Here is a 23,311-nt window from a genome sequence, read left to right as displayed (position 1 = left end):
TCTATTGACTGCATCAAAACAAGGGGGTGGCGGCAAGACGCGCCCATCCCGACCCATCCCGTCCCGACCACTCGACCGATTTTCTTCGTTCACCGTCTTCGACACACAAAAGGCAAATCCTCACGCCCAACACAGCCACACGTAATCTCCTGGTCCGTCACGTACAGTGCCACAGACACACATACGTGTGCCGGGCGCCGGAGTTCTTTCTTCTAATAATATGGAAAACAGTGCTGCTTCTCTATAACGAATATAAATACATATATAAGCTACGTTCGTTCGTTCGTTCGTTGGTTGGTTCGTTCGTTCGTTCGTTTACTTATGAGTTTTTATCTTTCTTGCTTGTTATTTCCCCTCCCGCATGGCCCCCTGTCCCCGGTGTTGGGCCCCGCCGTTCCCGCCACGTCGTTTGGTTGGTTGGCGCGCGTTTTGGTCTTATTTATTACGTCCATATATAAGAAATTTAAATTGCTATAATAAAACCGAATGGAACAGACAATTTTAAGCTTGACGACGGTTCACCCTCCCCGTGTGCGGGGCCACCCGTTCTTTTGCCCCCTCTCTCTCCCTCTCACTCTCTCGCGCGAGCTCTCTCTCTCGCAGGAACTTCGCTTCAACTTACTGATCATCGTGTAATCGTCTTGAGCATCGAGACTTCATCATCGCCATCATCATTACGCGATCGATCGCATTTCAAGCTTTGTGCGCCGTCGCCATCTTACACACGTTGGGGTCGTTGCTTTTATGTGGGGCCGAAGTTGGGGAGTGGTGGGTTTCAAAGTATGTCCATTTGGGTCTTTTGTTTGTATATTTATTTGTTTGCTGGAATCGGTCCTCCACCGGTGATGGCCACCCGCCCCACGGTATGCGCCACCCAAACTCGAAGTCATAACTCGCAAAACATAAATTTTACAAGAAACATACGCCTCTAATGGTTTCGCCGGCCCTTCGACGTCTTCCCGATGGGTTGACGGGCGGGTGGCCCATCCAGCGCGGTCCATGATTGTACGTTGTGTTACTTGTTGGCAGTAAAATGTTTGCAACATTCATTTGTTCGCCGCCCCACCATGGTGTTATGGCCCCAGAGGACGAGACGGAGAGGACGTGTATTTGCCCGTGTGTCAAGAAAAAAATCGGCCCTCGGTCGTCATACGATTTGTACATTTTTTATTCTAAACATACAATCAGCCATCACTCTCGCAACCGATGTGGGGTGCGTGTGTTTGCGTGTAGTAATATCGCAATAAATAGTAAAATATAAATCAAACCTTATTGATTTTTGGCCACACTCGACAACCACAGTGTGGTAGGTAAAACTTTATAGCATGGCGATCGTTCGCCACATTTGTGATGGTGATTTATGTGAGCTGACTGGCAAAACCATACAGCAGCACCAGCAGCAAATCTCGCTGCCTGCGGTCACCGGAAGGACAAACAAATAAGTGCCGCAAGCAAGCAACCAACCCACCAACAAGTAAGTAAGCAAAGGAGATAACGCCGCAAGTAACGACGCTAGATGCGCGACATCATGTTGCGCTACATAAAACAGAACGCTAGAGAAATGGATTTAATAAAATTACCCACTCACGAGAGACGGTCCTTACGGTGCTTCAACCATCCCGGGCTCGTATATGGTTGAGCGCCATTATTGACATACTTTTATCTAGGAGTGCTCTACCCGCAGTGCTGGGTGTCCTGCGCTCTGCTGAGCCAGCAACAAAACAACAATCTGGTGATTCACGAACCGAATCCCCTTCGATGAAACAATCGAAATCGGAACCCCTAGAGGAGCCCGTCGTGATCGGTATTTAGTAGTTCGGGGCCAGGACTGGGGAACCAGCCACCAAGGCTCCAGTTTTTGTCTGCCTTCGGTGTAATCGCTTTTATCGAACGAAAATATTAAATACGATCGCAGCGGGCCGATAGAGCGTGTTTGTGCCCGGGACGCCCTAAACACTCGAACACGGTAAACTTTTGGGGCACCCTGTGCACGAGAAGAACCACTCACTGCGCTGATGCGTTATCTTTTTGATTACTTTTGTGCGGTGTTGTGGCTTCATTTATATTTTGCTAACGCTATCCGTCCGTGGCTGAAGTTTCTCATTGGTTTCGTTCGTTTCGTTCGTATTTATTGCAGTTGTTGCGCTGTTTGCTTAGTTGTTCGACCAGAGTCTTGGTTGTTGTTGTCGGTTCGTCGCAATCGTTGGTAAAGGAACGCCATAAATTAAGCTTGTCACGCGCGCAATGAACCAGCAATGATTCTTCGACCGTTGTGTGTGCCGGGTCGGGTTGGAAATGGCGAGGATACACCACCTCGATAAACTCTAATCATAGTTCAAAAGTGGAGGGCGCGCTGTGGGCTTCCAAGCAATTTCCAGTGAAACTTTGCGAATCGTAACGTAGCGATGGCACAGTGAAGCCCTACGCCACGATCATATCTCAGACCAGACACTCGGGCTACTATTACTAACTCGGGCCTTCCTTTACCTTCTATTCTTTCTGTTTCCATTGACTATCTCTGCTGTCGGGGGGAGGTCGAGAAGCCAAGATGATGCGCTCGGAACGACCCCGAACGGGACGACACAATATATAATCTCGGCAATCGCACACCCATATCGGAATGCTATTGTGTAAGTTCTGCTTCGAGCGTGTATCTGTGGCACATACAAGTAAAGCTCGATTCCCTTTGTTCGCTCGCTTCCACTGTTTAAACGCATTAACTTGCCAGCAGAAAATAAAATAGCCCACACATCGCACAGCGGGAACCATATTATTATTTCCACTACGTACCACTATTGGGTACGTGATTCGTTACAATCATGCGGGCGGGGCGGTTATACTAATGTGATTAAATGTGGCGAGCGAAGAAAATTGGAAGGAATGTCTGATTGCGTATTGTTTCGACCGAGTTCTCTAGCTCGCTCACTCGTGTGCATTGTTGTGATCACGATGATCACTCTATCAGATAACATTGAACGCGACGCACGCAACGTGCTCTGCGCCGTGGTGTCTTCGCTCTCGTTGCGTGACAAATCGTTTGACGTTTCTCTCCGTTCATACTGGAGACACTTCTAGGGCACCCCAATTGAAGGTTAGAGAACGGGCAGCGAGGACCCATCTTCCCGGGTTCACCGCGCATGGGTGTGCTTTGGGGGAGGGGGTGTGGTGGCTCACAAATGATGATGATTTATGCAGCCTTTGGCTCGCAGAAATGGACAACATGGCACGACACCAATAAGAAAGGTATTACTCACTATAATGCCTTTCATCAGCACGGCGCGGCTAATGGTGTTGCGGGATGTGGAATGTTAATGGTGCACTTTATGCACCACCAACCAAGAGGGCATTCCACAAACGCGGCCCCACAGAACATTGACCGGCCGATGTTGTCCGTGGGCCGCACTAAGAAACTCCATTTGCTTGACTAGACGCGCACACAAAAAACAAATGCTCAAATCGAATCGATCGATAAATGCGAAAATGCAATGCTCTGCTTGTCAAAGTGATGTGGGGCCCTGTGTTGTGGTTTCCCGGCCCGGTGTTGACACGTGGTGGGTGTAGGACGTGCCCCCCGCATCCTAACGAATGACAGTAAATTTGCCAAGACAAGACAAATGGTGGTGCTGTGCGATGCGATTTTGTTTGACACCCTGCAGCAGCCATTTTGCACACCGAGACATGGCACATGGCTGGCAGGACAGAAGAAAGAACGTCGTGGTCTCGAGCACGAGCCACAGGGAAGGCTGGATGCCGGAGCAACAGGGACCGACATTGCGCAAACTGGAATCTGTGTTGTGCGTGTGCCTAGGCGGCCATAAACTATTTGATAAACAAAACCAAGGGACCGGTCTCGTCCCTCAGCAGAAAAAGGATTTACCACTGGAAATAAATTAAACAAACATTACCAGAAAAATCAAGGGGGGGAACAGGGCACGTATTATATTGGTCCTGGTCTGAAAAAGCCCAAGATTGTACCGGAACCCGAAACTAGTTCCTACAAAACTAGGTGAGGTTATGTGCCCAAGCGGTACTAAAAACCAGAGAAGTATGACCAACACACATGTGGGTCCCGGGAAAATGGCAACAACTTTGGGCACACAAAGAACCGGAATACATTACCGCGATGATGACGACGAACGACGACGATGATGATGATGATGACGCCAGCCAGGCCAGCGACGACAACTCTCGGAGTGTTCTACGGCAGATAAAATATTATTTTAAATACCTGGCCACAGTGGGCACCGACCGTAAAAACTCGGTGCTCTCGGTTTGTTGCACAAAACCCCGACCGTTCCAAGTGCATGCCACGAAAGGAAGGTGCGTGCGAGACAGAGAGAGAGAGAGAGGCAGAGAACTGAAAGGACAACCCCGGTGGTGGGGTGGCCGGATGGAATAATGTTTAATTTTATAAATATCGATTATTTTCGACAGCAGTTAAAGTAAGTAACAGTTAATACCGTCATGCCGTTTTACGACGGCACTCGACTGCACTACTTCTGCTGGGGCCATGCACACGTACAAACACGGACACATACATACGGGGTAACAACTACAGGCCGGTGTATTATCGATACTGTGTTACGCGCTAGGGTCGTTCGAAACGATCACTTTCTGTAACCAACAACCAGCGCGACTATAAATGGCACCAAAATGGCGCACTTTCTGCACGTTTGGGTGCCTGCTGGTGATGGTTGAGATTTTAACCACGCTTATTTGCATAATGTCGATTTTATTTCATTATGTTCCCGTCCCCGTCCGGTGCTCTCCGCTGCCCGGCCGAGGCTTCAACTTTTCTCTATCGACAACGATTCGCGCCTGTCACTCGTGCCAGTCGCGGCGGCGTGGTTTTCCAATTTACACGACACCAAAACTTCCATCGAACACCCGTCGTCTTCGAATCGAATTTTCCGTTAGTGTTTTGATGTGATTTCTATCACGGCAAAGGACAACAACACGCCCGCGGGACTAGGCGGTGCGCGCGCGCACAATCGCCCGTTTAATTTTGCGCGCCAAACGCGCCAAATGTCAAACGGGAGCGGACCATCTGTGCGATTGTTGCCCTTTAGCATAAGACCACCGACAACGATTTCACTCTCTCGCTCTCTCTCTCTCTCGCACAGATTCCGGTATTTCTGCACGGGCAAATGTACGAAACTCCACTCTGTAAACTTCTGTCTCCATTTGTAACGCACAGCTCACCATCGCTCGAAGTGAACTTTTGCGGAACCGGGACGATGGCGAACTTAGGATCTGCTGCTGGTGGCAGATAATTTCTTATAATCTGATTAAGTAAACATAAAGCGGGCACGGTCGAGCCAGCATCTATAATTCAGCCAAGATGGCCGACAACAAACTGATGACTGATCCGGCGGAAAAACTCGACAAAAAGAGTCTCCCGGCCAGGGCTGCCGATCGGCGGAGACCCAGGATCCGATGGTAATTAGCGAGTGGCCAAACAGTGTGCTCGATTGTTTGGGCGGCCCCGCGAATCGTAATTCTGTGCCCGGACATTGGACCCGGTTTGGTCACAGGATGTTAATATTTAAAGCAAACATGTACGGCGGGGGCACTACAATATAGTATAACCATTTGAGGTACTAAAAACTGAAAAACCAACGAACAAACACGACGTAAATCGTCGGATTACCGGTCGGTCCGTACATTTGTTACTATCTGGCGCCCAACAGGCGCACAGCCAGGCCCAATTGACGAGGTGGGTCGAGCCCGTTTGCCGAACATTGGCAGCGCGCGGGGCCCACAACAATTTGCAGTTTATTTTCATTTGTTTTCATTAATTATGTGCCGCGTTTCCGTGCCGTCCTGAGAATGAACGGCGCGAGAAGATCGCGTGTAATCATTTCTGACATTTGGCGAGGTTACAACAGTCTCGTGTGGTGTCGTGCAAATAATCACCAGCCGTCATTTTGGGGGAAATGGGAAATTATTTCACTACGAAATGAAATTTAAAAAAACAGAATAATTGGGCTGTGCTACAGAAATAAGCGAAATTATGCTCATTGCAATAACGGCGCCGGCCGAGTCGCCGACGGGCCCCCGACCGGTTAATATCGAACGGAATGCATTTTTGATTGCGCAAACAGTGCCCGCCGAGGAATGTTGCGTATTCGTATGCACAAAGTATCTTTTATTCATTCCTGTTTGCTTTAATAAGCGCTTTGCGAGCGTTCATTTTTAATGGGATTCTTCTTAGAGCACTAAAATTGAGCCGCCGGAAGCGAATAACAATTTGTAGTTACTGCATTGGATTCCGATCCGACCAAGGCCAGGTGTGTGAATAGGCCGAATAGTTTGCATAGCTAATTTCGATTGCCTTCTTATCTGGTGTCAGCGCCGCGCTGTAAGGAGAACCGGCTATAGGGGCCGTTATAGATCATTTCGAACTTGGCATGTCGGGCTCGTTCCAAATACCAAACCCCCGGGGGATCGCCGGCGGCCTTGGGAAAGATTGCGTCATCCGATAATGGCCCAAGGAAAAAGTTCATCACCATTTTCCATCTGCGCGCTGATTAGAGGCAATGGGCAATATATTACGCTGCTACACGGCCCAAATGTTGCATCTGTTATACGGATCCGACACACCCTCCACCGCCCGGGGATGTGTGTGTCCGTGTCCGTGATGGTAATAAGAGAACATCAAATTTAATTATGGCTCTACCACATGGTTGAGACGACGCGGGTCATAAGACGGAACTTTAAATATCAAAGCGTGTTAAATTATAAAGTATAAGCCCTTATTACTGGTACCACCACCCTCACACATATGGGCTGTGTGCCGGAAACGGAAGCGTATCTCATCACGACCGTTTCGTCGTTTCCCCTTGGCGCGCCCGTAACCCGTATATAATGCGGCACACCATCAGAGAGGGCATTCGCAGTACCAAGTGCACGGTTAATTGAAGTGAAATTTAGAGTTATTAGATTTACAACCGGGACCGGGAACTGGAAATGCCAAGAGTCCCGTTACCCGCACTCCATGCGACGAGGATTATAGGGGTACACTCACACAAACGCGGAGCTCTCGCGGGTTGCTCTCGAGCAGTGCATCCCAAACTCCCGGTAGGATCAAAAGGTTCCGATCAATCGTAATAGCGCACTTCAGAGCTAGTGTTACGATTCTGGGCTCTTGAAGACGCGCGCCAGCGCGCATTCGCATGAAAGTGCAGTGTAAGGATGTCCCGAGGCCGATTGTTTCGCCCTGAGGCGATGGAGAGGGACCACTAGTAGCTCCTTTACGTGGCGCGCTAAAATAACGTTTTAATATTTGATCAAACATGTCGAATGCGGGGCTGTTCCGACGAGGTCCCGAGATCTCGACGGTCGGCTACCGTTTCCGAAATGGTTTTTCTAAACTCCGACAGCTTTCCGAGCCATTGCGCTGCTCATCGTGCCTAACGAGCACCCGGGACCGCCTGGGCGAGCGCGAGAGCTGGATAATATAATGATATTATTTTAAAATTTAATTATCTCATTGAGCCAACCGAGGAGGAGTCGTGGCGCCGCCTCCCCCGGGTTGCTTTCAGTGGAGCCACCGGCACGTGGAGTGAAACTTGAGGCGGGTGAAGATATGCTAGCAAAATTATAGGTCCTACTACGCGGCAGGAACAAAGAAACATTGTATTATACAGTCGACGTCTCTCTATAGATAAATAAATCGCCTTCCCTGCCAGATATACCCATAATCATCGCCATCACGGAGACGTTGACGTTGTCATAACCATCGTCAGCATCATCATCCGGTGTCCTTTATGGCGGAGAAGAGAGCATCAGCATTGACCGGTAATCATGAAATAATGCTGGCAGGAATAAAGTACTGTGGCTGGCTTCCGGAACGTCAACTGACGTCCAGTGCTCGTCACCGAGTGCTGTGGCTGAAACCCCCACCCACCGGCGACACCCTGAACTTGGTCTCGTCTCGGAACCGGCAAAAATCGATACCGAGAAACGGCTCCTGCTTAGCCATCCTTGGCACACCTGGGCGATTTGGAACCACAAACCCGGCACACATTGCGAGGCACTTGCGGATGGTCCGGTGCGGTGTGTTTATTTTTTGTCCTTCCACAGATCAATCCTTCCACGCGCAAGGACATTCTGCGTGCTTGCGGTAGCGCAGGCGGTGAAGACGGGGCCACGATTCGGGGATCAAATTGCTCGTTTTTAATCCCTCTCGTTCTCGCTCGCTCTCTCGCTCGTCCAAAGGGGTTCCTTGTTGGGGTCGTCAAAACCGTAGATCGGTAGTAGTCCGGAGGAGAGACCCGCAGTAGTGTTCTTGGTGTGCTCGTGGTGGGGCGCCGCTAGTTCCGCACCCCGAACGTCGTACAATCATCGTTCTGACGTCGTCAGCGTCGTCCGGATGGAGCCGTAAGAAAGTTGTTTAAAACTAATGCTTAACCTCTAGTTTTATTACAAGAACTGATTATGCGTTTTTGCGCTCACCTACCCCGGGCCCTTGCTCTCCCAGTGTGCTCTCCACTAGAGCTATGTCTGCCATTGCCTGCCGGGGCGGTGGGGCCCCCCACAGCACCGGGCTCTTTGAAGCGGTTCTAACGGCCCCTCTACAAGCGTTAACATTAAACTTAGTTTTGAAAGCCAGCGATAAAACGCATCGGTTGGGTGCTGATGCTGATGATGATGATGATGACGATCATCATGATGGAAGGTGCGCGATAGGACGAGATAAGACACCGGGACGGAACGGGGGAGCTCGTTTGTCATCCTGGAAGAGTCGACCACCACCACTCCTTGAACGAACAGAAAGTGGAAGTTTCGTCCTGCGACGGTCACTGTCAACAGAATTCCCGCTAGATGGCGCTGGCCACAATTCGAAATGTAACCATTATTTGCAGCAATAAACGGGGATGAAACGGGGTACCGGGGGTACCTGGAAACGGGTTGGAAGCGCCACCGCTCCACAGACGGGACGGGAGAACGAAACACTTACTGGCTTAATGTAAAATCAATACCAGTAATCAAAGCGACAAACGGGAAACTAACGCGCTCCATCATGCTGGAACTCATTTTTGGGTGGAGGTCTGGGTGGGGCGGAATCGAGCGAGGAGCAGGTGGAGAGAGCCCGCGGTGGGGGACAAGGACTCCCTCCTCAAGGACATTATACAAAAGTGAGGTTATGGTAAGGCACATTAAACGGACAGAGATGGCACTACCGGCATGAAACGTACGACGAGTGACGCGGTGTGCGTTAGATAACAGTAACGGTGTGGTGTGTGTGAGGGAAAGAGATGGCTGAACGAGACGGAAAAGGGGTGAAGTAATCACACAGGCAAGCACAAGATAAGAGCTTAATTGTGTTTGATTTCTAATGCTGCCCCGAAACTAGCGTCGCAAGAATGTTGGGAAACCAACACACAGCGTAAGTACACAGAGTAAGCGAACAAATTGTAGCATTTTGAGCTGTAAAAATTTTCCTCGGGATTTTTAGGGGGTTGAAAATTCACCTGCGGCAAGTAAAGCCGGGACTAGTCGAAAACTATTGGGCGAAAATCAAATGGAAATACAGCAAATTTTCGAAAGGTTCGAAATATTGTCGATACAACGATACTTGACAAGACCTGAGCGCCATGGTTTCGAACACACTAGATGTGAAGCAGTCATCTCAGGAGGCCACATCACTACAGCCACTAGATGAGAGGATCAACACACCAGAAAAGCAGACGATTCGAAACGAGTCGAGGTAAATGGATTACAACTGTAAGTGAAAGTTTGACAGAATCAGGCGTAAGTGTCTCCTTCGCGCTTGGAACGTTGTCAAGAAAGAAGTAATTGTCAAGTCTTTTAAAAATACAAGAAATAACCGGTATGAGAATGAGGAAAATAAGGAGAAAAGCGATGGTCCACACGTTGGTGATGTAGCTGAGACCATTTGCAGTGCTTTGGCTAACGTCACATATGAAAGAGTTCCATGGCTACTACAACGAATGAAGGAGCTATTGGGTAAATTCAGAACATGTCAAACGTTTCGTCGTTTCAAAAATTTGAATACAAGCAAAAAAACGGTAACTATTGCATGAAAGTAAACGCAAAGTAAATAACAGAGAAAGAGAATGAGACCAAGTGAAACGTCTATTGACTGTAAAGTAACGTACGAACGGTTCCAGAACGAACCAACGCATTGGGGTGAACAGTAAACCGCAGAGAGAGAGAGCGCGTAAAGGCGTGGAAAATGGAAGAAATTTGTTGACACAGTACCGGCTGAGTGATAAAATCAGTCAAATTGCGGAGTGCCATGCCATAGTCCGGAGGGACGCGAGCGCGTGATTGGGAAGCAGCCGGAATAAATAAATGAGAAAAATATAAATTTATGTGTAATATGAAATGTTTTATGCAAAAGGGGGTTATCCGTCGTCGTTAGATGGGCGTCTCCGGACTAACGAACGCACCACCACCACCAACGGACACACCCCGGCTGACACAGGGTGTTCCGGTAAAGGTGCTGCAACTTTGTTACGCCCTGGTCAAAGGATTTGAATGCCCCGACGCTAGACCGACGTTGCCGTATCCATTTTTGCAGGTGACGACGACACTGGCGAAAGGAAGGAATCGTCCACTCCACGGCCGACCGACCGACGTCAGGACCAACATCTCACAACCAAAAAGACGGTGGTCGGGCAAGAATGTAGGGATGATAAAATGTTAATGAGCGTGGAAATTGCACGTCGATAGTGGAAAGTGTCACTAACGAATATGAATTGCCACCGAGTGCGCCGGTGGAAACTCGCAACCGTACGACACACCATCTGATGCCTCCTTCCGCTGGCCGTGCCTTGCCGGCTGGCTGGTTCTGGTTCTCAAAGTTCAAAACGTTGATTAGAGAGATAGTTTCGTAACATTTTCTTCTCGCAGCCAACGAGGGAGTTGAGTCTAACCCCTCGTTTTCGGTATGGTTGAAATGAATGTCAGGTTTTATTGAGGCATTTTTATGGCACAATATTTGATTCGAAGTTTACAGTAGGTGAGCATACTTAGAATACCTAGAGGATACTTCATCTAAGTCGTTTGCAATAGGCAAATAGAACACCCCGAGTGCGGCTTAACTTTTCGAACCACCCTGTCTCTCGGTTTCGAAGCTCGATATCGGGAATGGGACCATTACGGTTCTTAATGTTTTCCGTCGGTACCACTACGAGGCCGTGTTCCTATGGTGGTGGCATAAAACCGACTTAATCGTGTACTGACACGTCGAACCCACAGCGCAAAAAGCGGTCCAAAATTTAACGGTGGTAGTTGCGTATTAAGACTTTAATTAAAACCAATGTACACCCACCACGATTGGCCGAAAAGAATGGTTAGCAAAGACGCCACCCCCCCGCAACCGTTGTGCGCCAACACAACCCAGGCCAGGTTGTTGGCGATGGATGAGGGTTATAAAAAAAGAACAAAACGAAGTCTGTAAAATTTGGCTCCTACAGTTTGGAGTGTAATTTGGCCAAATGGTCTGCTGCGCTGGCAACGACGAGAAACGTAATTTTCTGCCAGCACGACTGGTGCTGTTGAGCACATTTTACGCCTTTGTTCGTTCGTTGATGGGCAACATTAAAATAAATCTGCGTAGAGTCGTAATGCTGCGAGAATGCCCGGCCCTGTGTGCCACGACACGTTTCGGGGAACTGAAACTCTAATGTTTATTCGAAAGTTAAGAAGTTATTTTCTATAGCACAGCCCCGCAGACGGAGGGCGCCCTAAAAGTTAGAAGAAATAAGAAAATAAATAAGCCACACTAATCCGCTGGCCCGGCTGGTAACGATAACGCACAGCGTCAGCAGCGTCAGCAGCGTTAAGCCGACTGGGCACGGGCGGCGCATGCTAGGCGAGCAAAATAAAATATTCAAATGGAACGAAAGTGGTTCTAGTCTGCACCGCCCGGAAACGGAGCTGTGCTGGGCGGGAGAGGTGCACCGAAGAAAACATAATATTATTTTAATGGATTCTACGCGTCCCTATGCCCCGTTGGACGAACACTAGAAGGTTAACCTTCGGTTTTAGCTGACATGCATAGAAGTTCATTTCAGACCACTGCCATAAGGGTTGGAAAAATGAAGGCAAAATAAATTATAACTCCAGACCCGCGTCACTAGTCTACAATTAAACTGTGTTAAAAAATTCCACCTCAATCGGGTGTGCTGGAAACAGTCAACCGGGTTTTCGGTAAAATCTCACGGATCCTCGGTAGGGAACGGGCAACCGTGGTGACCGGAAAATTAGATTTATTCGTTAAGACAGCTTAGTTGTGTTGCACCGTATTCGAAATTAGCAAGAAACGTGCTGAGTAATGGAATCTAACGATAAACGAAAGCCCCCCGGACGAGCGCCCGGGGAAAGAGCGCAAGACGCACGTGTTCGAGGCGGTCGGAATAAAGGCCGGAACCGACGAAGTGACGAAAGCGGGAAAAGACACCAGACGAAAAGACGACCCTCTACGAACGCGGGAGGTGTGAGAACTAGGAAAAATGTATTTTTCAAAAGAAAAGAAAAATATAATCACAGATGGACGATGAACGAAAATGAAAGAAATACAATCCGCTGGGGAAACGAAGCGAAGGAAACAATTATAATAACAATAATTTAGAACATGTGTGCGAACACAGAATGGTCGCGCGGTGACCCGAATAAGCAAAAGGCCCCTCGCACGCCGACGGATTGAGCAAGTAGTTGAGAGAAGATAGTAAACACGAAAGAGAAACAGAGAGAGGGCGAGAAAAAGAATAAAAAGCAAAAAAGAGAAGAAACGAGAGGGATTAATACGAGAATGTAATGTGAAATATAGAGAAGAAAGCGGAAAAAATACATTCCGATTGGGGTGCGTATTAGCGAAGCAAAGTTTTTTTGGAGGTTTGTTTAAATGTAAATAAAAAAAAAACCCATTTCAAAAACCAATTGAAACTTTAAAACAGGGAACAACTGCGCAGGCAGTAAAAGACTAGAACGTAAACATAAAACCCAAAAACTGGAAGCGGCCAACGGCTGAGGCAACGTTCCCAAGCTAACCAGTCAGTGCGAGACAGAATATTAAGACAATAAAACTTCCCCTTTCGTGTTCCCTAGAGCTCATACAAAGTCCGCGCCGCACCGCGTATATATTACAACAACGGCCAAATGCCATAAAGATTGTGAATTTGATGCCATCAAAGTTGGTGAAATCGAAGGGAAAAAGAACCTAAACAACAAGAGAAGCATTCACAAGCAGACTCACAGTGATGGGCGAAAGAAACGGAACGCAACACAGACAACTGGCAAATCGAAACAGTAACTACCGGCAAGAGAAACGAGCGAAACAAAAAAGGAAAAAATTAATGTAATAAAAAACTTTTAATATGATCATAAAATGCACCAACACGAACGAGCGAGCGAAATGGGCAAACGTTAACGAAAAACGCTACGCGCCACGAAATGGGAAACAGCAACGTATAATTGTGCCGTTGTTAAAATGATCCAGCAAACGATGGTGCTATAAAATAAAAATACTTCTTCGCCATCCAATCCCGCTGGCCTTCAGTTCTCCCCGCGCCCGTCATGTGTTCCCATCACCAAGTTCAATCTGCTGCAAGAAATAAGCGAAACAAAATATAAATATAATCTCAACAACGGCACAAGAGGCAGTCGTTTGAACGAAATACGAACGAATTTAATGCGTATCAAGTGTGTTTGAGTGCGTCTGTGTGTGTTTGAGACGAGATAGGATTTTCTTTATCTCCGCACGGTGGCCGGAACGAGATAAAACTATCGAGAAAATCCACTCGTCCTAGGGTCGGTGATGTAGCGGCACACAGCGGGTATGCTGAGGGTCGCCGTAGAGGGATACTTCCATAACAATAACAATAAAACTAAATGAAAACAGAAAACAACCGAAAATAGCAATGGAAAAAGGCGATTAAAGGAGCAGAAGGAAGCGTGCGGTACGGGGCGCGCGGGGTGGCCGTTAAAATGAGTAAACTAAATAAAATAACGAGAGAGACGGCGTCATGGTGGTGGTGGTGGTGTGTGTATGTGTGTGTTTTTGTATGAGCGATAAGGATGGATTGATAAAATGTGTTGAGTGTGGCAGCGCAACACACAGCCGTCGAAGGCGGTAAGAAAAATAAATACAAAATTCGATACGAAATAAGAAAATGGCACCATTTTCCGTCGATTCCGGGCCCTCGTAATGGCCCCGCCCGGCCACTTCTCGGGGGCAGGGCGGCCACTGCGGTAGAGATTCTCCCCGGGCTCCTCTCGGGTGGAGACTTGGAGACGAATAATGGGGCAAAGTTGTGCTCGAGATTGTTCTATATACGCTTTTAAAAACTCGTCGACATCGAAAATGAAACAACACGTCGCTCTCTCTCTCACTCGTCCGAATAACGCCGGTTGGCAATTGGAGGCGACTTTTTCTATCCGTATCAAAATTGTGCGTCAAGCACGGCAGGTGGAGGCTGGGGTTGCAGCGGTGACAAAATTGGCCACCAAAAAGTGGGTGCTTCGGACGGCACTTTCGGCTGAAGCCGGAGAGCCCGGAGTGGGTCGGCTGGAAGTTTAGTGTGCTGCGGATGGAAATGACCGTTACTTATGGCCAGTGATAAAACGTTTATCTTTCACTGTGCGAAAGATGGCGCGAACATGTTTAGGTTGTATTAAAAAGCATCTCCGGTCCCTTGTTGCCCGATACGTGGCTAACACTAGTCGGACTGCCTGTGCTAACAGATATATTTTTAGTGAACACACGTGTGAAAATGAGCGAAATATCTGAAAAAAACAAACTGGCGATTCTCTTTCGAAAATTTCGACATTAAAGACTCGCTCCTGATCGGTCCTGATGTTACTTTACAACTGGTGAAGCAGAAAAGGACTAGCATGCAGAGAGGCCTGACAGGCCCATTTCTGGGGGTCGTACTAATCACGGACGATGCAAAATGGTTTCACAATGAGAATATTCAGCCCAGGCGATTATGCTCAAAGGCAAGTGACTCCGTAAACGACTCCAATGCCTGGATTGGCAGCAAACATCGTTATGTTGTTTATTTGATGGATTGGGAGCGTATTGCGAATCATGAGCTGATCACATCTTTGAGTGCTCGTTTAGAATTGACGGAACTTGAATGGCAAGTATTAATACATCCATCATATAGCCTGTAGTTCGGCTCTATGATCCATTGATGGTAGTAGAAAATAACGGCATAGATTAAAATTAATGTGCAATTATTGTTTGTTCAAAATATCACGAAAAAACCGCCGAATCCTTTAAATACTACTGGGCTTCGCATATGGGGTTTCATTTGCCACCACCGTCTTATTAGTTGGGAAACTGCCACACATGGCGCACAGCCCACACACATTCGTCTTCCGGCGCCGCGGGGCCCAGCAGCGAACGAATTCGTCCGACCAAACGTGGGAAATGTAAATGAAAATCTAAAAATAATAATCGGAAAAATAGAAACGCACCAAACAACGTTCATACTAAGAAGCGGGAAAATAGAATGTTCCGATGCGCACCACATCATCCAGTGAGTTTTTGCCTAGGAGCAAAGCGAAAACTAATAAAAGCGATCCATCCCTCTCGCTGGGAGGCCCCAGCAACCAGGATTAGAGAGCTGGGTCTGGAAAATTTAGATGGAGTTTTATGACGCCAAAGTGAATGGAAAGTGCAGATAATGAACGTGACACAATATGCGGGAAGTAGCTACGGACGGGCGAGAGGGGATTATAACAATAATAATAACAGACTAACAAACGAAAAGACTTTATTGGATAGCGAATCGTGCGATCCGAAGCGTAGCGGTATCAGAAAAGAGTGTTATAAACCGGAGCACGACTCAGTGCGAGAGAATGGAACGTAAAACTCAGGGCGAGAAAGGGACACGTGGCACACCAACACACCGGGCCAGGGCGACGGTGCCGTAGAAGAATAGAAGAAATAATAAAAAATACAACGTAAAATAAAGTTTAATTCATGGGATGTTATAAAGTTTTACGAGTCTTTGCCCCGCACTCAGCCGGCGAGAGGTGGTGCGCAGAACTTTTGGTCCATTCGGAGCGCCATATCGACGGTTTCGGTGTCGGTGTGAGTTTTTGCGTTTGTATTGGATTCCTTTCACTCAACCGTCGACCCTCCCTGTTCCAGTTCCGGTTCTATCCCACTCCAACACCTTGGGGCACTGGTCGCCCCACGATTTCTCTATTGTTCTTGTCGGTCGGCAAGCGCCGAAGTGTGCTCTTCTTGAACTAACACCATTCTCGGGAGATTCTGGGACGGTGGTCAAGGACGGGGCAGCATGCCCGTTCCCCCCGGCTTTCGGTTGTTTCTCTGGCAGGACACAGTGAAACGCTCGGTGTTTGCCACATGCCACCGCGCAGCAGCAGGATGAGATCGACGCGAACGCGCAGAATCGTCCGGATTTTAATGCTTTTATCACATTACGAAAGTTTGCCAGAGAGTCTATGCTGGAGCTCCCGCGGTGTGGAGGGTGACGATGACGTCGGTGAGACGTTGATGTGACGATCTCCTCAGCCGTCGTCACGCACTTGCACTCACACCCACACCCAGCTGCTTGGCGCGTATAATATTATGCTCAGCCATAACGGCCACCGTGGGGGAAAGGGAACGATTGCACCTGATTTCACCGGTCGTCTTCCGCTGGAAAGGACTTTTCAGTGTGGCATTAGCGGGGAGCGCTGGGAAAAGATATCGATCCATTCGGGGCCACCTTTAGTGCCTCCTCTGTAGGACGGCGACGGCGGCCCGGTCGCCCCGGCGAGAGTTTTATTTTGCCTTATTTTTTATTCACGACTGCACTTTTATGGCCTTCTGTTAGTAGCGCCCCGCTGCACCGATCGTATAAGAATGGCAATTTAATCCCAGTTCCGTTAATACCACTAATTTTGCACGGTATATTTTGAGTGCATAAAAGGAGGCCGACTCGTTAGTACCGAACCCACAAATAAACGACAGGAACTCGTCAGCTGAAAAGTAAGTTTAAAATCGTTTAGATCGAACCCAGGTGCTTTTGTGAGGAATACATTTGCCTTTGAAACATATGAATCATACGCAGGGGTATGAGTCTAAAATTGAATATTTGTCCAAATTTGTTTAATTATGGAAGTTATTCGATAGAGTATATTCAAACATTTTAAACTCTCCATTATCGCACCAGAAAAAACGCACTAAGTGCCACATACACAAACTTTAAAATGTAAATAATTGTTTTTGTACCATTCGCTGGATTTAAAGACAGAGTTTAATGGTCGAAATAAATCATACGACAGACTGTAGACGCGTTGCAGAATCGAATGAACGTCGATCGCCTTCCCAGACGGTCCAGTCAAACTTGGGTAAACTGTGGCCACAGATGTCTGGTGTGCACTGGTGCCCGAGTAAACAAACAACGCTCGACGCCAGCGATGCCGTAGATCGACAGAGTTTCTGTTGCGTTTCTTCCTCGTCAAAGCAGTCCCCTCGACAAGGTGCTATTTGCACAACTTAGGGAACTCCGTAGGGAACAGAAATGATTGTGGATGATGTGAAAATTCAAACCCGAACGCCCCAGAAACGTTTTTCTAGCCCGGCGTGTTTTACTTATTCGAGGTTGTTCCCTTAACTCTGTACCCTATGGAATCGAATATTTGCATGCCATTGTCCTACCTTGTACTGCTGCAACGTTAAGGATTCTGCTTCGGCAAAATCGTTGTCATCCGAGTCGCCGATGGCTTCGATGATGTCGAGTGGTTCGTTGTCCTCGCTAACTGCGCCCGATTGCTGGCTGGCCGGTTGTTGCACCCCGTTCACCGAGGCAGCAACGGCAGCGGCCGCGGCTGCCACCGCGGCAACCGCTGGATTGTTCGAATTTTGCGCAATATTCACAGCGGATGGGGCAACAGCGACCGGAACGACATTTCCGCCGCCGCCGCCATTGCGTAGCTGGTATTGTTGCTGTTGGTGCTGCTGATGTTGTTGTTGCTGCTGCTGTTGTTGTTGCTGCTGCTGCTGCTGCTGTTGTTGTTGTTGCAACTGCTGTTGGTGCTGCAGTTGCTGCTGGCGAATCACGCTCTCAAGCGAGTACTGCCGGTTGTCCGGCTCGGGCACCAGAAGGTCATTCCAATCTGGTTCCGCTTTAATCGATACCGCTTGCTGCATCATCGTGTCAAACATCCAAGCGTCCTTTTGGTATCCTTGCACTGTTGCTTGCCGATCGTTTTTTTGCTTCCCAAAAGGCGCGGTTGTGTTGTTGGGAGGTCCGGAGAAGCTTTGTTTCCGGTCGGTGTGAGAAGTGAGCGATGAGAAGCAAGCACCAGGTGAGAAGCGACGCTCACTCAAGTTTGCTGTCGTGAAAGAAAACTATTAAGCGACACACTTTTCAGCAATGTTGAAACTATCAATGTTTACTTCAATTGACTGTTTTGTACCACACACTGGGGTTGCGTTAGCACTTGCCCACACTTTCAGAGCGTAGCCGCACAAGCAGAGAAGCGTTTCGGTCACTTCTAGTACATGGTAATATGGTAATTAAATCGATCTTTGGCAAAGTGAGTTGGTTGGCGTGCCGAGTGAGTTGCTCCGAGAAAGAGGTAGAAGAATCGCAGTTTGCTCCTTGAGGACGATTATCTTCACGGTGGCACTATGTCGTGGGGTTTTTCTTGTTCGTATCACGAGTATTGATAAGGGTTAGCTGCTGGTTTCGATCAGGGCGAACGAAATTAAGCGAGCAAGCGCGCTGCCGCTGCCGGACTCCGTGCTTCTTACCGTGACGATTGACAGAGAAATAATAAACAGGGTGGAAGAAAAGGAGCAAAAAACGCTCAGTACTCCCCAGTGCGTGGTTGCTGTGACCAAGATGGTGCTATCCCTTTTCACCCGCCGGCGAGCAGAGCGTGCTTGTGACGTCAAAGTGTGCGCTTGCGACACGTTCATTTTCGAATCGGCATGGGACAGACCGTGCAAATAAGGAACTGTCAAATAAGGAGGATCATAGAAAAGTAAACATTCGTTAAGTTTCCGTCGTACCCCCGCCATTTAAAAGGTGTCGACAAAAAAAAATCATGGTCAAAATTATTAGTTTTATAGAAATTTATTTTTAATATAGTTTCGTTTCTCGTTTCTCGTTTCTCGCACTATGTTCATACTTAACGCGAACGAGACACAACGAAACAGCCAGTCAGCTGAAGGTTCATTGCGTAAAACTGTTCATTGCGTGAACTGTCAAAACTAACAAAAAGGAACACAAAAAAAGGTTTGTTTTGAACGGTGCCGACCGACGGCCGAAGATACCGGTACACAGAAGAGTTTCCTACCGCGAAACTTTGGAATTATGTCCATAACAAATTCGCTGAGACGCTTTTCGGGGCCCTTGTACAAACGTTGGGTCGGTGCACTCATTCCCCGAAACATACACTCTACGGCGCGTGAGTATTTTGTTATGAAACTGACGCGTAAACCCCTAGAGATCGGCTATTTATCGGAAGAATGTTTGTTTTTATCCGTTAGACCTACGGCACGGTGAATACGAGTGGCAAGACCCAAAAAGCGAGGATGAAATGTGAGACTATGACCCGTTGGCAGTCTCGAGAAGTGTGTTACTCATAACCCGCAATTCCTCTCCTTCCGCTACTCCACAGTGTCAACGTAACGTACATCGATAAGGATGGCAAAGAGACACTGGTGCGGGGGAAGGTTGGAGATAATGTCCTCTACCTTGCACACCGCCACGGTATCGAGATGGAGGGTGCGTGCGAAGCATCGCTAGCATGCACCACGTGTCACGTGTACGTCCACGGGGACTATCTCGATCGCTTGACAGCACCGGAGGAAAAGGAGGACGATCTGCTCGATATGGCTCCGTTTTTAAAAGAAAATTCGCGCCTCGGGTGTCAAATTGTTTTACAGAAAAATTTAAACGGTATACGGTTGCAGCTACCGCAGGCAACGCGCAATTTCTACGTCGATGGACATAAACCAAAGCCTCACTAACCGACTGCATCGGTCCCCCATCTGCGGGACATGGGCAGTTTGATTGTATGTTATATTTAGAGGGTAAAATTGTTAGATAGATCTAGTTTCGACAGTAGACAATGGATAAAAGAAACTAGTCCTTTTAAAACGGGATTGGGATTACACCGTGCCGCTTCGTTCGCTCACCGTCCCCGGATTGGATGCTGGACGAGTGTGGACGGATGAGTGTTTAGTCCACAAAAGAAATACAATAAAGCCGGCAACGGGATTTACCGTGAGAACGACGTAAACGGGAAACGAATAAAATAAGTATATCTTTCCATTACGCGCACCTTACCATGGGTCGGGCAGTAAGTAACATCCCGCTTCAACAAATTGTTTCGAAACGGGATCTTTTCAAGGCGCTAATTTGCATGCACAGCGCGCCACGGGACGATCACCGACCGAGGCAGCTCATCGAAATGCAGTTCGCGAAAAAAGGGGGACAGAAAATGGTCAAAAAGGGGTGCATTCTAAACATGCCATGTCCAGTCCAGTCCAGTTTTCTCAAGGACATCCTGTCTAAACCAGCTTGAACCTCTGCCCGACAGGACTTCTAAGGACGCGTCTAGTCGTTAGACTTTTTATTCTCTTACTCCCTTCGCAATGCGCTCGGGTTGCAAGTTGGCACAAGGAACGAAGGAAAGAAAACGATGTCATTTTCTTATTAAAGTATTTTTTATTTAAATCTACTTCTTATATCATTCGACTTCCTCATTTGCTTTGTTCCTTTTTACAAGTTATACTAAACACGCGTAAACCAGCTCAGTGTTTTTCTGTTTTCTATTAACTTAAACTGCAACGACACAAACTAACGATGATTAACACGCAAGGATTCATCCCTGTCCTCTTTCGCGTGTCCATCGCACGACTGAGAGCGACGAAGAGGATAAAAATTGTTGGGTTAAATTTTGTTGGCAATTTGCTTTATGCGTTTGGTCTCATTCAGCGCATCCAACCAATGGTGAGGGTAAAGCGCAAAAACCCGTGGTCACACCGAATACCCGAGTGTGACTGCGAGCAGAATCCAGTTCCTTTGGGAGTTGTTAACCGGGATGGTGGTGGTTGATTTTATTTTCTTTCTGCTGTGACACAGAGCTGGGTGGCAGTTGAGGTAACGCAAACGAAACCTGTTTGTCCAACAGAATCAACCGAATCGTAACGACCACATCTTCAGTGCTGAGAGCGCCTAATCAAACTAGAAGCCGTTTGCAGCGTCTTCTAATAAAAAGGCTCCCTTTTCCTTTTCTTTTCCTAACTTCTTTCTGGTGCCCTTTTCTTGGCAAACGGTTACAGGACGTTGTTCCGTGCGAGTTAGCATTTGTCTGCCTTAGGGATGCTGTTGCAGACCACTTGTACAGCATCCTTCACCCCATCCACGACCGTTAGCCACCGTCCACGGGTCAGCGAATACTGGTTCCGCTACGGTAGTAATCACTCCGCGAGCGGCTGGACCGGTCCCGGCCTCGATCTGCTGTAGAGTAGCTGTCGTAGTAATATGAATCCCTGGAAAAATTGAATTGCCAATGATGAAGTGCTTCTTCATTTCTTATCCGGTACAACTAAACACCTACCTAGAGTGTGCTTCCCGATCCCAGCGTTCTCGGTCTCGGGCTTCTACTTCACATGCCCTGCAGTGGTGATAGCCGCGGTAGGACATGCCGGGCGGTGGGTGACCGCCACCGCTGTGATACGATCCCTTCGGGTGCGACACTCGTCCATAGTAAACACCGGGTGTCGGATCGTGTGGTTTGTTGGTGGCAGAAAAGTCTACCCTTATCCGGCGGTCACCGATTTCTATACCGTTTGCCTGCTCGTGGGCCACCTTTGCGTCTTCGGCACTTTCGAAGTAGACAAATCCGAAACCTCGTGATCGACCAGTCTGCAAAGAGCATAAAATAATATAACAGCATCCGAAAATGACTGCTCGGAACGGTTGGAGATAAAGCTGGAAGTGTAGTGTATGAAAAGGCCTTTAATGGACATGATATACTTGAGCAGAAGGAGGATTCCCTCTGTGCCATGCCATTCTAATAACTTTCCATTGGGTTTTGTTTTACCCTCGCGGCAGCACACCGTTCGACAATGGTTCCTCAATAGGCGACCGGAAACTGTCGGTTGAGGGGCGGAAGGTTCGGTTTGGAGATGCTTGGAGACTTACCTTTGCATCTAGCACCACGGTTGTTTTGCGCAGGGGTCCGAATTTAGAGAAAATGTCGTACAGTTCCGCTTCGGTCGTGTAGATGCTGAGATTAAACACAGCCAACACCACTTTGCCGGAATACGAGTACGAAGAATGTGCACTCGTGGAGGACGCGGGTTCATGGTAGTGCGAGGTGTGTGATCGGTGGTGCTGTGAACTGCGGCGATAGTCCGAGCCACTGCCATAGTCCGTCATTTGATTGTAACGCTCCGAGTCCTCGCGGTATTCCCTCCGGTAGTTTCGATCGCGACTTCGTGACCTAGAGCTCTGTAGAAGCAGTCCATCCGTATGAGTGTCTTTTCGCTGTTCTTTAACTAATCTACGTACCTCATAGTAATGATGATTCCTTGAGTGACTCATTTTGTTGCGAAGAGAAACAGGCAATGTGAACCGCAACAGCCGTCGCTTTTCGTTCAGACAACCGAGAATCTCACGTTGTAAAGTCACCTACTGCACCCAACAGAACGCTTTAGCACTTTTTGGAATCGGTAAACGAGCCACTGTAACTTTTGTTTGATAAGGTGCTCCTTAAATCTATGATCGTGTGGTCATCGGCGATCAGCAGGCAACGGGACACAAAATCCCTGACTCGTCCCCGGCGCCTGGTGATTGTTTTGATGAATGAGAGCGCGCGTGTTCCGATGAGCCACCTCTCACCGGTTCGCACGTGTGAATGGTGGACGCACGCAGGCGAGCGGGCCGATCTTTAGCACATGATGCTGACGAAGATGGAACCGGTCTTTCTCGAGGAAACTATCCAAGAAACTCTGATGGACTCGCACGATTAAGGATCAGGCAGCATTCGTTGGTACAGCGCAGCGCTCTTTTGCCTTTGGTTAGATAGGAATGACAGTTCGTCCCGTAGTTGACGTCGAGAAGAAGTCGATGAATGGGTGAACACATTCATCGAAAGGCACCTGAATGGGCGATTTGGGCGACATATTCGTAATCACACGAAAATATGCAGGATTTTTCAATTATTTGTGATTTCGAACAGTTTGTTCCATCGATGAAATAGGTATTGATGTGATATTTTTGAATAGAAATCAAATACTTAATAGGATGAAATATTTCACTACGGGCACGGATGAACTATGTTGTCATGTGCTGTCAAC

The 23,311-nt window shown here is 48.0% G+C and overlaps 3 protein-coding genes across 4 annotated transcripts in view; 1 reads left to right on the top strand and 2 right to left on the bottom strand.

Moving 5' to 3' along the window:
- Positions 1-18,739, bottom strand: part of LOC131206461 (uncharacterized) — a 53,005-nt gene extending 34,266 nt beyond the window's left edge. Inside the window, exons 1-2 of the mRNA XM_058199015.1 lie at positions 18,392-18,739; positions 17,651-18,327 (exon numbers count right to left, since the gene is read on the bottom strand). Coding sequence (XP_058054998.1) covers positions 17,651-18,157 — 507 coding nt within the window. The 5' untranslated portion in view covers positions 18,158-18,327; positions 18,392-18,739. The remainder of the gene's footprint in view (positions 1-17,650; positions 18,328-18,391) is intronic.
- A 493-nt stretch (positions 18,740-19,232) lies between these two features.
- LOC131216169 (adrenodoxin-like protein 1, mitochondrial) lies at positions 19,233-20,227 on the top strand. Its single transcript, XM_058210587.1, has 3 exons — positions 19,233-19,407; positions 19,490-19,541; positions 19,621-20,227. Exons 1-3 carry the CDS (start codon positions 19,314-19,316, stop codon positions 19,970-19,972), a joined length of 498 nt encoding a protein of 165 aa, XP_058066570.1. The 5' UTR covers positions 19,233-19,313; the 3' UTR covers positions 19,973-20,227.
- A 618-nt stretch (positions 20,228-20,845) lies between these two features.
- On the bottom strand, positions 20,846-23,012 carry LOC131205590 (transformer-2 protein homolog alpha-like). Of its 2 annotated transcripts, XM_058197753.1 has the most exons (4): positions 22,524-23,012; positions 22,155-22,463; positions 21,568-21,875; positions 20,846-21,499 (listed from the first exon to the last, which is right to left on the bottom strand). In XM_058197753.1, exons 1-4 carry the CDS (start codon positions 22,554-22,556, stop codon positions 21,397-21,399), a joined length of 753 nt encoding a protein of 250 aa, XP_058053736.1. In that variant the 5' UTR covers positions 22,557-23,012; the 3' UTR covers positions 20,846-21,396. The 2 variants fall into 2 exon arrangements, with proteins under 2 accessions (XP_058053736.1, XP_058053735.1); XM_058197752.1 differs by having other exon boundaries at positions 22,155-22,572.
- Positions 23,013-23,311: the final 299 nt, after the last annotated feature.

This window comes from Anopheles bellator, chromosome 1 (genome assembly GCF_943735745.2).
Source record: "Anopheles bellator chromosome 1, idAnoBellAS_SP24_06.2, whole genome shotgun sequence".
Classification (NCBI taxonomy): domain Eukaryota; kingdom Metazoa; phylum Arthropoda; class Insecta; order Diptera; family Culicidae; genus Anopheles; species Anopheles bellator.
This window is presented reverse-complemented; position numbering and strand designations above follow the sequence as displayed.

What these genes read in the sequence shown, in the direction of transcription:
- LOC131205590 (XM_058197752.1), bottom strand. Translation starts at nt 22,556, where the DNA reads ATGAGTCACTCAAGGAATCATCATTACTATGAGGTACGTAGATTAGTT. An exon ending in CCGTGGTGCTAGATGCAAAG is followed by an intron (nt 21,876 to 22,154) that starts GTAAGTCTCCAA and finishes TGCTCTTTGCAG; the next exon opens with ACTGGTCGATCACGAGGTTT. An exon ending in GATCGGGAAGCACACTCTAG is followed by an intron (nt 21,500 to 21,567) that starts GTAGGTGTTTAG and finishes CAATTTTTCCAG; the next exon opens with GGATTCATATTACTACGACA.
- LOC131216169 (XM_058210587.1), top strand. Translation starts at nt 19,314, where the DNA reads ATGTCCATAACAAATTCGCTGAGACGCTTTTCGGGGCCCTTGTACAAA. An exon ending in AAACATACACTCTACGGCGC is followed by an intron (nt 19,408 to 19,489) that starts GTGAGTATTTTG and finishes TTTATCCGTTAG; the next exon opens with ACCTACGGCACGGTGAATAC. An exon ending in CCAAAAAGCGAGGATGAAAT is followed by an intron (nt 19,542 to 19,620) that starts GTGAGACTATGA and finishes GCTACTCCACAG; the next exon opens with TGTCAACGTAACGTACATCG.